The sequence below is a fragment of the Hyla sarda genome, chromosome 4 (genome assembly GCF_029499605.1).
Source record: "Hyla sarda isolate aHylSar1 chromosome 4, aHylSar1.hap1, whole genome shotgun sequence".
Taxonomy (NCBI): domain Eukaryota; kingdom Metazoa; phylum Chordata; class Amphibia; order Anura; family Hylidae; genus Hyla; species Hyla sarda.
The window spans coordinates 168,381,471-168,395,175 of NC_079192.1; the positions used below are offsets into that span (position 1 = coordinate 168,381,471).

General features: G+C 44.2%; 1 protein-coding gene across 5 annotated transcripts in view; it reads left to right on the forward strand.

The window, feature by feature from the left end:
* LMAN1L (lectin, mannose binding 1 like) overlaps nt 1-13,705 on the forward strand; it is a 94,725-nt gene that overhangs the window by 27,452 nt on the left and 53,568 nt on the right. For all 5 annotated transcript variants that reach the window (XM_056569295.1, XM_056569296.1, XM_056569293.1 and 2 more), the window contains exons 6-7: nt 2,771-2,894; nt 3,978-4,033. In XM_056569295.1, coding sequence (XP_056425270.1) covers nt 2,771-2,894; nt 3,978-4,033 — 180 coding nt within the window. The remainder of the gene's footprint in view (nt 1-2,770; nt 2,895-3,977; nt 4,034-13,705) is intronic.

Consider the following 13,705-nt stretch of genomic DNA (forward strand, 5'->3'; position numbering starts at 1 on the left):
AAAATTTCCAACAAAATATCCAATAAAAAAAAAAAACCTACTAACTCTTAACTCAGAAAACCCTGCAAAAGAGTGTGGGCATCAGGGAAAAGGGACGTGTCTCCAAAAAAAAAAAGTTTTTCTAAAGAAACCTACAAACTTACTAATGTTTCCACATAAAATGTGATGGATTTGACCTCAGGAAAACCTGATAGCTCAGAGCATGTGTAAAAAGAGCAAAATGTAAAGAATACAATATTCAAATATAAAATACAGTAGAAAATACCATGGGAAAATACCTGTCCGAAAAAAAAACTCAAAAGGAAAACTACACTCCACTCTTAGTAAATGGGGCTCATTGCCTGTCGATGTTTGTTCTGTGTAAATCTACATTTTTAATCAAATCAAATGCTAATAGAGTAATATTCCCTCTGTTTGAGATAGTATACCATATCCCACCATGATCTATTTGAACCCATAAATGACTATAACATTATACAATTCTCAGAACAAGTCAAGAAAACAATTTAAAAATAATCTCCATGGCTGCCCGTCTATAGACACTTACAGATTATTTGAAAGTGTAAAACTGTAGTAAAACTCCATCAATCTAGTCCCCAATAATATAGAAACCCCAGTGATCTTTAAAAGGGGTGCTCCGGGGATGTACATATAAGAACAAAAAGTTCCAAAACCACCACACTACCTGGAAGTGTTCCCTGTAAATGATCCTGCTATGCATGGCTTCTGTGGCCCCTGTTGTCTTTTCTGGCTACTTTATATTCTTTGCCATCCTTTCCTCCTGTTTAGCATGAATATTATATTTCCAGCAGCCATTGCAGCTCTGTTCTCACTGTCCTCCAGCTCCCTCTCTGAGAGCAGCCCCCACACTCTTGCTCTGTGAAGAGGGAGATTCAGTGTCTGATTGGCTAAGACTGCACGCACCTCCCAGGTAAAGGGAGCATGATTCATCAGTGCAGGACAGTGTTTCTTAGGAGTGTGGGGGCTGCTTTCAGCGAGGGACCTGGACATAGACAGTGGAAAGCTGGATGAGGTTTTTTTTTACTCACTTCCTTCATGTAAGTGACAACTGGATATTTAAACAAATAAATAGGTTAGTAAGAGGGAAAGGATGGGCTATGAGTTTAGTTCCCTGGAGTACCACTTTAACATTAGTTTCAAGAGCTACCAAAATTAAGAGCATCAAATAATGTTTGGAATTTTTTAGCTTGAAGCAACTACATAATTTTTTTTTATTATACTGATATATAAGGTAAAAAGAAGCAAATCCTGCAATTAAATAACATTTGGAAAAGTCAATTGTCATTATCCTTAGAATCTGCTAGTCCAAATCATCAGATCCAAGTACAAAGTTCGCTTTTATTGCAAATGTTAATGCCCCATTTGAGGAGTTTAAACTTCTCTTATTTAAACATAAATATCCAGCTTTCTATTGTTACAGAGACTACAGTTTCGTCTATCTGCATTGCAAATTATTGTTACCATGTGGGTCCGTCAACTTTTGGTTGTCTTGAATATTTAGAGTCATAGCTTTAAAAATGTTAATTTTTTTTATTGTTGGTGTCAAGGATGCAGCAGTGTTCTGTTAGATGACTTAGATGAGTTATATCAATGTATTTGTTGTTTGCTTAACGCAAACCATATTGCTTGGCTCCATTGTTGATTATGATGCAGTTATTACTTGTATATCCTGCCCCCTAGTGGTAACTTGGTTAAATTATGGAAAAAGTGAGCTACACCAGCTCACCCCAACATAATTGCCGGAGCACGGATGCATGTGCTGGACGGCACACCAATGCGATGCAGAAAAAAAGAGAAAAACCAGCTCAAGGATGCTTCAAATCAGGGCTTTATTTCAGGCTAGTGCACGTAGACAAGAGTGCACCTGTGCTTGGTTAAATTATGTTTTATCCACTGTATAAGAATACTGTATTAAAGAGTACCTATCACCATCTAAACTTTTCCTAATCCCCCTCCCCATCTGTTCCTGACTCTAAGTCTATCCCTGCATTTATTTTGCTTTAAAAAACCCTAAAAAGACCTTTTTTTCTATGCTCTTCAGTAGCTTAATTCAAGGCGCAGGAGGTTCTCATAGCAATGGCAAGTCCTGGAGAGAGCAGATAAGCAGTCTATCTATAATTAGCCATGTGGAAAGTGGAGAGAGGGGAGAGGAAGGGAGAAAAAGAGAAGAGGGAATGCACATACAGCCCAAGCACACAGCTCCACAGCCTTCTCTCTGTTCGCTCCCTGCTTGTGTAAGAGCTCAGTGCTCACTCCCTCCTGCCTGTCTGACTGACAGGCGGGTAGCTGCACTGAGCTGATTTCAGACTCGCTCACTGAGTCCGAAATGCTTGCTGACAGGATTGCTAGGGAGAACCCTAGTGGAGAAGTTTTTAAAGTAAAAAAAAACCTGAAAGGAGGGACATTTTTTAAATAAAAGCAATTAAAAAGTTGTTCAGTAGGGCTTTATCTTTAATATGTAAAACGTTTGTTTCATGAGAGGTACACTTTAAAACTATATTGCATATTTGCCTTGTGGCTATGTGAATATCCTAAAAAAATTGCTTGTTATTGTAAGCTATGTCTTATGTGACAGTCTTTGGCTGTCCGTGCATGATGGGAGTTGTAGTTTTGCAACAGCTGGAACACTGTTTGGAAAACACTATCAGTTACTTGCATCTCCTTTAAATGAACTAGCAGTTACAGCGCACACTATGACTGATACCTGTTAATACACTGCATCAGCTTGTATGTGTTTTTATTTATCTAGGTCTTTGTACAGACTGGGTTTTCTCCCAGTGACAGTGCCTATGAGCTGTGTGCTGAGGTGGCAAACATGGTGGTCCCATCCACTGGATACTTTGGAGTCTCTGCAGCTACATCAGCACTAGCAGGTAATGTCTACGTACGCTGAACTATTTTAAGCATATAACAAAAATAAGCATAACATACTAAAGGTTTATTATAATAGAAGAATACATATGAAAACTATAGATGTCAACAGGTATGAGCTGGTAAGACGGTGTTGTGACATCATGGTGGTTGTCCCTGTCTTGACAGTTAACCTGTCCCACTTTATAGAGTCAATAGATACAGTACTTGTTACAGGTACTAGGTACAGTACCAACACTACAGTTACAATACTTGTTACAGCCAATAGTTGTAGTATTAACACCATAGTTACTATAGTACTTGTGCACTCCTGAGGGTGTGCAATTTGACAGAAATGCACATTAAAGCGGTTATCCAGGAAAAAACTTTTTTAACCGCCCAGTTTAGAAGCAAATCCCCATAGCAAACCTCTTCTAAACTGGACGGTTCCCGAGACACGTGTCATCAGAGAGCACTTAGACAGAAAAGAACAACCATAACTTCAGAAGCTCATAAGTACTGAAAGGATTAAGATTTTTTTTAATAGAAGTAATTTACAAATCTGTTTAACTTTATGGAGCCAGTTCATATATAAAAATAAGTTTTTTTTTCCTGGCTAACCCCTTTAAGAGTGTGTGTGTGGAGTTGGGGGGGGGGGGGGTTGGTCAGTATTACTGTCACATTATAATAAGCTGACATAGTTGTTAGGATATTTCATCATGAAAATCAACAATATTGATATACCATTTACTATACCACTGAATTGAACTATATGATTTAGAAGACGACATTAGCTGTTTTTTTTTTTTTTTGTTTTTAATCCCAAAAAATAAATGAAAAAGACATCACAGGAACTTATTCAGTAGCTTCATCTGTGTGACACTAGATGGCGCTGTTACTTCACACCCAAAAAAGGGGTCTCTAAACGTATCCTTATATTGATAGGTAATATGAATGTATTGTTACCTTATTAGTACAATATGCAGCACTTTGGGGATCAGGTTAGTTTCTTCAAGGGGGATTTTATCCTGCATTGTGTTATTCTTCATATTTAAGTACACAGGCAACTGTGTTAACATTGTATGATGCGTCCTTATATCTTGTAGATGACCATGATGTTCTCTCTTTTATGGCGTACAGTTTAAGCACAACTTGGGAAGAGGTATCCTCACTTTTTTTTCCGTACAGTACTCTTATATTATTTAATCTTATTTGTTTTACGTTAAAAGCAATGTTTGGGGACTTTTCTATTGGTGCAGAGGGCAGCTGTGAAGAACTGTATGCAGGCCCCTGTATAAAATTGTGTTGGTATGTAGATCAGCCATCTTTGGAAAACAGCATGAAATATTAAAGAAGCATGTCAACACTAGAGATGACAACAATACTGTAGTGCTTCCCTAGGGGAGACAGAATCACTGCCTTAGAGACCTGACTTGGCAGTATTGTTTAAGGATTATGAAGGCATGATGGGCAATGTTAGTGACATTATCTAATGTTTTCCCACAATGTAAGTCCTATGGGATAATGACACCTACAGTCATGGGACCGGTGTCGCTGACTTCATGATGTCACAACAGGGGCAGTTTTAGAGACATGGCCTGCTGGGTCCTTTGATGGGCACCAATGGATGCTTTGATATTGCAGAGCTGTTAAAGGGGTACTCCGCCCCTAGAAATCTTAAAGGATAGGGGATAAGATGTCTGATCCAGGGGGGGGGGGCGAAGGATGCCTGATGACTGGCGGTGCAGGGGCCGGAGGATCTTGATGTCACTGCCCCGCCCCTTGTGATGTCACACCCAGTCCTCTTAATGCAAGTCTATGGGAGGGGCATGCTGGCCATCACGCCCCCTTCCATAGACTTGCATTGAGGGGGCAGGGCCATGACATCGAGATCCTCTGTCCCCTGCATCGCCAGTCATCAGGCACTTAGCGGAGCTTGCTCCATGCACCAGATGATAGGGGTGCTGCAGGAGAGATCAAGGGGGTTTCCCAGCGGCGGTTTTCCCTTTGGATAGGGGATAAGATGTTTAGGGGTGAAGTACCCATTTAATGCCATAGGGGAAATTATTTCACTGATGTAAAAATAATGCCACTGACCTTGCATGACATTCCCTCTATGGCTCCTGAAAGGTAATCAACATCAAAAGAGGGGTTAACCCTAGAAATTGAAAGCTGGTACCCTGTTGGCTGCAACTGGAAAGAGAGGGGTGGGTACTGGGCAACATTGGAAGTGGGGTGCATCCTTCTAAGGCATCATAGAAGAAATGGACTTGTGGTTTCCTTGTAAGATCCCAGCTTATGTACTGATTTCACAGGGGTGCCATAACATGAGGTCTGCAGATAACTTGCAGCTGCCTTAAAGGGGTTCTCCGGTATTTAGACATCTTATCCCCTATACAAAGGATAGGGGATAAGATGCCTGATCGAGGGAGTCCCGCCACTGGGGGACCCCCATGATCTTGCATGCGGCACCCCGTTTGTAATCAATCCCCGGAGCGTGTTCGCTCCGGGACTGATTACCGGCGACTACAGGACGTGTGATGTCACGCTCCGCCCCTCAATGCAAGCCTACGGGAGCTATCAGCTATCACGCCCCCTCCCGTAGGCTTGCAAGATCACGGGGGTCCCCAGTGGCGGGACTCCCTTGATCAGGCATCTTATCCCCTATCCTTTGGATAGGGGATAAGATGTCTAAGCACCGGAGTACCCCTTTAAATGCTTGAAACCAATTCAGAAGAGGGTAAATAATGCTTTTTTTTTGTGCAGCCTTAGCCAATCATAGCTCATCTAACACACAGAAACTTTTTATTATAAAATTAAAAAACCTTGCAGAACACAAAACAAGTCCAATTGACTGTAACAAAAATTAGCAAAACTTAGAGTACCTGTCAGACTAAACTTTCCCTGATCCCCCTCCACATCTGTCCCTTACTCTATCTATGCCTATTTATTGAGGTTTAAAACGCTGTGGGAATACCTTTTTTTTTTTTTTTATCCCTCTTCATTAGCTCAGGAGCACTGTCTTTCTGAGGGGTGGAAGGAGGCAGGTCCTGGCAGGCATGATGTCACATGAAGCCTGGCCGGGACTCTGCTTCTGCCAGTCTTCCTGTATGCTGCTCTCCCTCTGCAGCAGTGTTTCCCAACCAGGGTACCTCCAGCTGTTGCAAAACTACAACTCCCAGAATGACCAGACAGCCAACAGCTGTCCGGGCATGCTGGGAGTTGTAGTTTTGCAACAGCTGGAGGCACCCTGGTTGGGAAACACTGCTCTGCAGTGTGCATACAGACTAAGTACAGGGGAGGGATGGCAGCCTCTGTCTCTCCTGTGTCTCTCTTCTCTCTGCACTAAAAAGTCAATGCTGGGAACCAGGGGCGGTGGGAGCAATTACAGAGGCAGTAATTAAGATGAATGTCGGGTGGGGGGGGGGCGCACAGAGCAGGGAGTGCAGTGAGATAATACAATGTATAAGATAACGTGTGGTGAGGGGCAGGGAGAACACAGAGCAGGGGGGAGGGGGAGGTGACTGGCCTCTGTTATATGAGAGGCATGTGCAGGCTTGTAGCTGAAAGTGCTGCTCCAGGCTGGGAGCGAGTCCTGAGCTGAGAGTACTGCACTTCCTGTGGAAGAACCAGTGCCCTTTCAGCATTAGTCCTAAAAGCTGTACACTTACTATGAAAAGCATAGGAAGCTGCCTGCAGACCAGGCATAGAAGAGAGACCCCTAGTGGCCAAAAGTATAAAATGTAAAAACTGGTATAAATATTAATATTTTTTATATTACAATATGTCTTCATTAATGATTATGAACAACATATTAAAAGTTTTTGTTGATGACAGGTACTCTTTAAGGTAAATACAAACTAACTCAAACAGGCCAGCCCAGGTATTCTAACAAATAATGACCTACCTAAAAAGTCCAAAACACACACACATACTTCTTATAAACATAAATAAGGCTTACCTCGCCATAACAAAAAAAAAAAAAAAAAAAAAAAAAAATGTTTTTTTTTTTCCTCTTCCCCTCTAAGATAACAAAAGAAAATCATGGCTAACTGCCTTAACAAAAAATTCAACTTGGAAAACAATTTTTTTTTTCTTTTCCCTATTCTCTTTTACAAACAAAAGTAAAATATGGCTGACTGCCTTAATTTAAAATAATTCCAACTTGCAGAAAAAAAAACAGTCTACACTAGGACATTAATAAAAAAAAATTTAATAAAATAATACCACCATAGAACTATCAAACTGAAAATAATAATACCATGGAACTATCAAACTGAAAAATGTGTACGACTGCCTTCCTCTCCTAAAATAACCATAACAATGTGCAAAATACTCATGAATATTTATACAAAAACACCTATACATAAATACTTATCCATAAATATAACTTAATACATATACATATAATGTAGAAGCAAAAAAAAGAACAAATAAAAAAAAAAAACAGAATTACAACCTATACTAATCTATGCCATCACCCACCATCCCCTCTGGACATGGGTCAGAGTCCATAGAACATTGTTTGTCCACATTTTGTCCATAACTGACCCATGCCAGACCACCACCACCCGCCAAAACCCCCACCCAACCTAAAATACACCTCTACCTAATCAAACAGAAGAATATATACAGAATAATACAGAACAATATATACACACATACCAAACATAACAATATCAACAATACAGTACACAATCCCACAAAGCCCACGTTTGGTTGCCTGCAAGCCCTTTGAAGTCTATCTACAGAAAACAAAACAAAAGGCTAAGGTGACATGCATAGCCCCCCACCAGGAAGAAGGATGGTAATCCTGATAAAAGTACATTTAAATTCCTTTCCCTATCAACCTCTAACCCTATTGCTATCCCTTCATGAAATGAAACTGACCCTATATTCAAACATATATACACTATCCCTAACCAAAATGAAGGTACTGTACCTTAAGGGCACATCAAAAGAAAAACCTCTCCATGGGAGAGAAGCCCTACTGGTTACAAAACTGCCATACTCCAAAGACCTTATCTTCTCGAGGTCACCGATGATATTCCTACAGACCTCCACCTCAGAGAGGATTTTCTGTTGGGTCGACACTAAACACCGTGCATTCCATGTGTAGTACCTAACCACTAAACTAAGAATAAAGTGCCCCGGTCTCGGCCACCCAGGGTCCTGAATGCCCTATAAGCCCACTCCGGATAGGTGATTCCAGCCGATGGAAACACCCACCATGTTGTAAACCCCTATATTAAAGGAACAATGAAGCAGGAAGTGGTCCATACTTTCCAGCGTGTCCCCGCACTCTTCTCGGGGACATCCCCGGTCATCAGAGTTCCTGTACTTCAGGTTGTCTCTTACATATAGCTTCCCCTGAAAGCAGCTCCAGGCCAAGTCCCAAAACTTCTGGGGGATCCTTTTCATGTTTAAAAGGTACAACCCCACCCTCAGATCCCGACCTGGGCAGTCCCTGAGGGCCAGAGGCTTCTGGAAGTGGGTCAACAGAACCCGTTTGTCAAGGAACTGCCTTGACTGGGTCCTGATCTCCCACACTCCCAGACCCCACCGACGTATCGCCTTCAGAGTCGGGGTAGCATAAGCCGGAAGATATCCGTGGGGCGTACGGAGGTCCTTCACTCGCCCTCCTCTCTCCCATTCCTGGAAGAAAGGCCGAAACCATTCCCTGCAGGAGATTACCCACGGAGGAGTCCTCTCTTTCCAAAGGTTTGCAATGTTAGCTTTCAAGAATGTGTTCGTAAAGGACACCACCGGGTTTACCATAGATAAACCCTCTAGTCTTCTCGTGCGGTACGTAACCTTCCTCTTGACTAGGTTCATCCTGTTCCCCCATAACAGTAGGAAAAACAGGCTGTAGATCCTAGTATACAGGATGGGCCATTTATATAGATACACCTTAATAAAATGGGGTGGTTGGTGATATTAACTTCCTGTTTGTGGCACATTAGTATATATGAGGGGGGAACTTTTCAAGATGGGTGGTGACCATGGCGGCCGTTTTGAAGTTGGCCATTTTGAATCCAACTTTTGTTTTTTCAATAGGAAGAGGGTCATGTGACACATCAAACTTATTGGGAATTTACTGGTGTGCTTGGTTTTAACATAACTTTATTCTTTCGTGAGTTATTTACAAGTTTCTCTTTGCTTACAGCCATTGATATGTCGTCGAGGTTAACACGTGAGAAGCAGATAGAAATTGTGTTGATGTCTGGTGAACTCAGTAACAGGGTCATTGCAGCAGATTTCAATGCAAGACACCCTAAGAGACCACCCATCTCCCATGCTACAGTTAGCAAACTGCTTGCTAAGTTTCGTGAAACTGGTTCAGTGTTGGATTTGCCAAAATGTGGACGCATGAAATCTGTCACTAATGAAGAAACATCAGTGGCTGTCCTAGCTTCATTCAGCAAGAGCCCACAGCGTAGCACTCGTCGCATGTCACTGGAGAGTGGCATTAGTCGAACATCCCTTCGGCAGATATTAGCTACTCACAAATGGCACCCTTACAAACTCCAGCTACTGCAGCATCTCAATGAGGATGAACCAGATTGGCGCACTGATCGGCGCATTGAATTTGCAGAATGGGCAAAACAAAAATTGCAACAGGACTCTCAGTTTATGCAGAAGATTTTGTTCAGTGATGAGGTAAACTTTTATGTGAATGGTGAAGTTAACAAACAAAACCACCGCTATTGGTCTGACACTAACCCTCATTGGATAAATCCCTCCAAGACTGTTGGAACACAAAAATTGATGGTATGGTGTGGTATATGGGGTACAAAGATAGTGGGGCCATTCTTCATCAATGGAAACCTCAAGGCCACTGGATATGCAAAATTTCCCTCTTTATGGACTGAAGCTGGCATGTTCCCTGAGTTTTTCCAGCAAGATGGTGCACCACCACATTATGGGTGTCAGGTCCGAGCATTCCTAGATGAACAGTTTCCTGGAAAGAGGATTGGTTGTCGTGGGCCAGTTGAATGGCCCCCAAGGTCTCCCGATATGACCCCCTTAGACTTTTATCTTTGGGGTCATCTGAAGGCAATTGTCTATGCTGTGAAGATAAGAGATGTGCAGCACCTGAAACTACGGATACTGGAAGCCTGTGCTAGCATTTCTCCTGCGGTGTTGCTATCAGTTTGTGAAGAGTTGGAGAAGAGGGTTGCATTGACAATCCAACACAATGGGCAGCACATTGAACACATTTTATAAGTGGTCAGAAACTTGTAAATAACTCATGAAAGAATAAAGTTACGTTAAAACCAAGCACATCATTGTTTTTCTTGTGAAATTCCCAATAAGTTTGATGTTACATGACCCTCTTCCTATTGAAAAAACTAAAGTTGGATTCAAAATGGCCGACTTCAAAATTGCCACCATGGACACCACCCATCTTAAAAAGTTTCCCCCCTCACATATACTAATGTGCCACAAACAGGAAGTTAATATCACCAACCATTCCCATTTTATTAAGGTGTATCCATATAAATGGCCCACCCTGTAGTAAGCCTCTGGCAAGATACATACACTGCCCAGATAGATAAACAAGGGGAGCAGGTACAATTTGATCAGGTGTACCCTTTCCAACCCTTCCACTGGATCATCCTGGAGCTTACCATCCCAGTTTTTGGTGGGATAATCATCCTGGCCTAATGGCATCCTGGAGCTTACCATCCCAGTTTTTGGTGGGATAATCATCCTGGCCGAATGTGATGCCTAAAACTTTTGCTGATTCTTGGGGCCCTGGAAGGGTGTCTAGGAGATCAAACATGGGTCTCCCCCACCCAGCCAGAGACTCTCACACTTATCCCTGTTGTTCTTAGACCCAGATGCCTTCAAGTAGCTGTCCACCTCCGACATTACCACATCGACCTCCTCTCTCTCGAAAATAGGGACATCGTCAGCGTACGCCACCACACTCTGGGCGACACCCGGCTCCGCCAGACTCATCCCGACTCCCGCCAATGGTCCACTACTCACCCTCCTAAGGAAAGGATCGATCGCAAACACATATAAGAGTGGGCTCAAAGGACAAGCCTGACAGACTCGGGACCCCACCTCAAAAGAGAGGCCAGACCAACCGTTCACAAGAGGGAAACTCTCTGCCCCTGCATACAAGATCTTAAGCCAATTAACAAAAGTACTTGGTAATCCATATCTCAGGAGGACGGACCAGAGGTACTCGTGGTTCACCCAATCAAATGCTTTGGCCTGATCCAAGGACAGCAAGTACCCCTTCCAGAGACCCGCACTACTCCGCTCCACTGCCTCCCTGACACTAAGGACAGCACTTAAGGTGCTTCAGCCTGGAACAGTGCAGTGCTGGGCCTCCGAAAGGAGCTGGGGTTGCAAACTTCACCAACCAATTAAACAGTATCTTAGCCAGAAGCTTCCTGTCTGTATTGAGAAGAGCTATGGGCCTCCAATTCTCAATACGGCTGGGATCTTTACCCTTTGAGAGAATTATCAGTGCTGACCTCCTCATTGACTTCGGCAGAGTGCCCGAGGAGAGACACTCATTGAATACCTCAGTCAAGAGGGGAGCTAAAGACTCCTTAAAGGTCCTGTACCACTCTGATGTTAAGCCATCCGGACCTGGCGACTTCTAAGGGGCAATCCCCTCGATCGCCAGTCTCACTTCCACTTCCCTGATCTCTTCTGCCAAAACTCCACAAGAGGTGTCTACCCCTGGCTCAGGAATGGCTTCAGCCAGGAAACCCGACATCACATCCCGATCCAGATCCTTCCTTCCCAAGAGGTGCGAGTAGAAGGATCTGACGACCTCCAAGATCCCTGATCTGGACCGATTCAGAGATCCCGTACTATCAATCAGTCCTGAAATGACTTTACTATTCACTGACATCTTGCAGTTTCTGTAAGGGTTGGGCGAGCGCTACCTCCCGTAATCCCTCTCAAAAACCAAAGATGCTTGCCTATTGTACTGACACCTCATCAGCAAGGACTTCACTCTGGAGATATCCTCTCGGCTACCTCCAGTCGAGATGAGAAGTTTGAGTTTCCTCCTCAGACCCTGATACAGGCGATACCTGTTCAGGGACCTGAGGCTCGAGAGCTGGCTGAAGAACCCCGCAACCTGCTTCTTTAATATCTCCCACCACTCTGACTTACTACTACATAGGTCCAGTAAAGGTACCTGACTCTGAAGAAAATCCTCAAAGGACTACCTTACCTCCGCTTCCTCCAGGAGGGACAAATTCAGCTTCCAATAACCTTTACCCATCTGGCATCTGGGGGGATCTCTGAAACATTCAAGGAAAACAAAATCATACAGTGATAGGAGAACTCCACCTCAACCACGGACACTGCAGAAGAGACAGCTTCCTCCTTTAAATAAAACCTGTCTAACCTAGACCTGCAGCTCACTCGATGAAAGGTGAAGCCTGCGTGGCCTGAGGGGCTCCAGATGTGGGCATCCTCTAGGAGAGCTTCCCTAACTATATTATTAAGGGCAACACAGTCATAAGTCAGCGTATTATTGGAACCTCTCCTATCCTGGGTCCTCGTGACATTATTGAAGTCCCCTCCAAAAATCACTTGCCGACTCGTAAAAAGAAAGGACTTAATCTTCATAAAGAGATCTTTACGGCCCCACCTGGTTTGTGGGGCATAGATGTTAATGAGCCGGAGCTCTTGTCCATTCATGAAGACATCTAAGATCAGGCACCTCCCCATTTCGAATTCAATTACCCGTCGGCATTCAGAAGGAGCGGTAAAAAGGACCGCCACCCCATTATACGGCTCAGCCGCAAGAGACCAGTGGGAGGGCCGACGCCTCCACTCTCTTCTGGCTTTAACCAGAGAGGCTAGATCTGACAACCTTGTCTCCTGTAAAAAGAAAATGTTGGCTTCAAAGCGGCCGAAAAAATCAAAGGCTGTAAATCTGGCCTTATCAGACTTTATGCTGGCACAATTAATTGATGCCAGCGTCAATGGGGTGAGTGCCGCCATACAGGGTGATTAAATTAGACGGCCATACCCTTTACTTTTGTTTTCCCTTCTTTTTTGCCCCCTCATCCCCCGAAGAAGACGAGAGGGCAGGACCACTCCATGTTATCCCTGTCTCCGTCTGGCCCCGGTCTAGCCCTGCCCTCTGAGGAAGGTGCCTCAACAGGACAGGGCCCAGTTCCCCCCAGAGGCTCCTTCTCCCTAGGCACCTCGCCCTCACCTTCCCCCTCCAAGGAGGGGAAGGAGATGGTATCGAGGACGAGGTACCGGTTTGACAGGTCAATCAGTCAGGCTTCCGTTTTGGACCTGGCCCATAGGACCAGGAGCTTCAGAGGGCTCTGACCTCTTCTTTCTACCTTTCCATTTGCCCTTATCTTTCTTTTTGGGGCTCACCCCACTCTCCTCATCCACACTTTCACAGTGGGAGGAATCGGAAGGGTCGGCCATATTGCCTTCCTCTCTGTGAAGCCTCCTGATCTCCTCATCCAGCACGTTCTCCTCAAGGGCTTCAGCGGCTACAGGGCCAGCTTCAGGAGAAGGGGCCGGAGCTACCCCCGTCACCTGGGCAATCTCCAGCTCCCTACTTCTCCTCCGATTTTCCTCCCACCTTAGTTTGGCAGGGCCCTTTTCCATCCTCACTAGCCCTGTTGCGCCCCCATCCCTGCCCATACCTTCCCCAGCTGAGCTAACTTCACAGCTCTCCTCAGCCAGAGCGGCTGCTGCAAAGGCACTAGGAGAACGGCTAAAAGGGTGCCCGAGGACACCACACAGGTGGCACCAGATCTGCCTACAGGATGCGGCCAGATGACCCACCCCACCACACAAAGCGCAGACCTGTACAGTACAAGCTGCG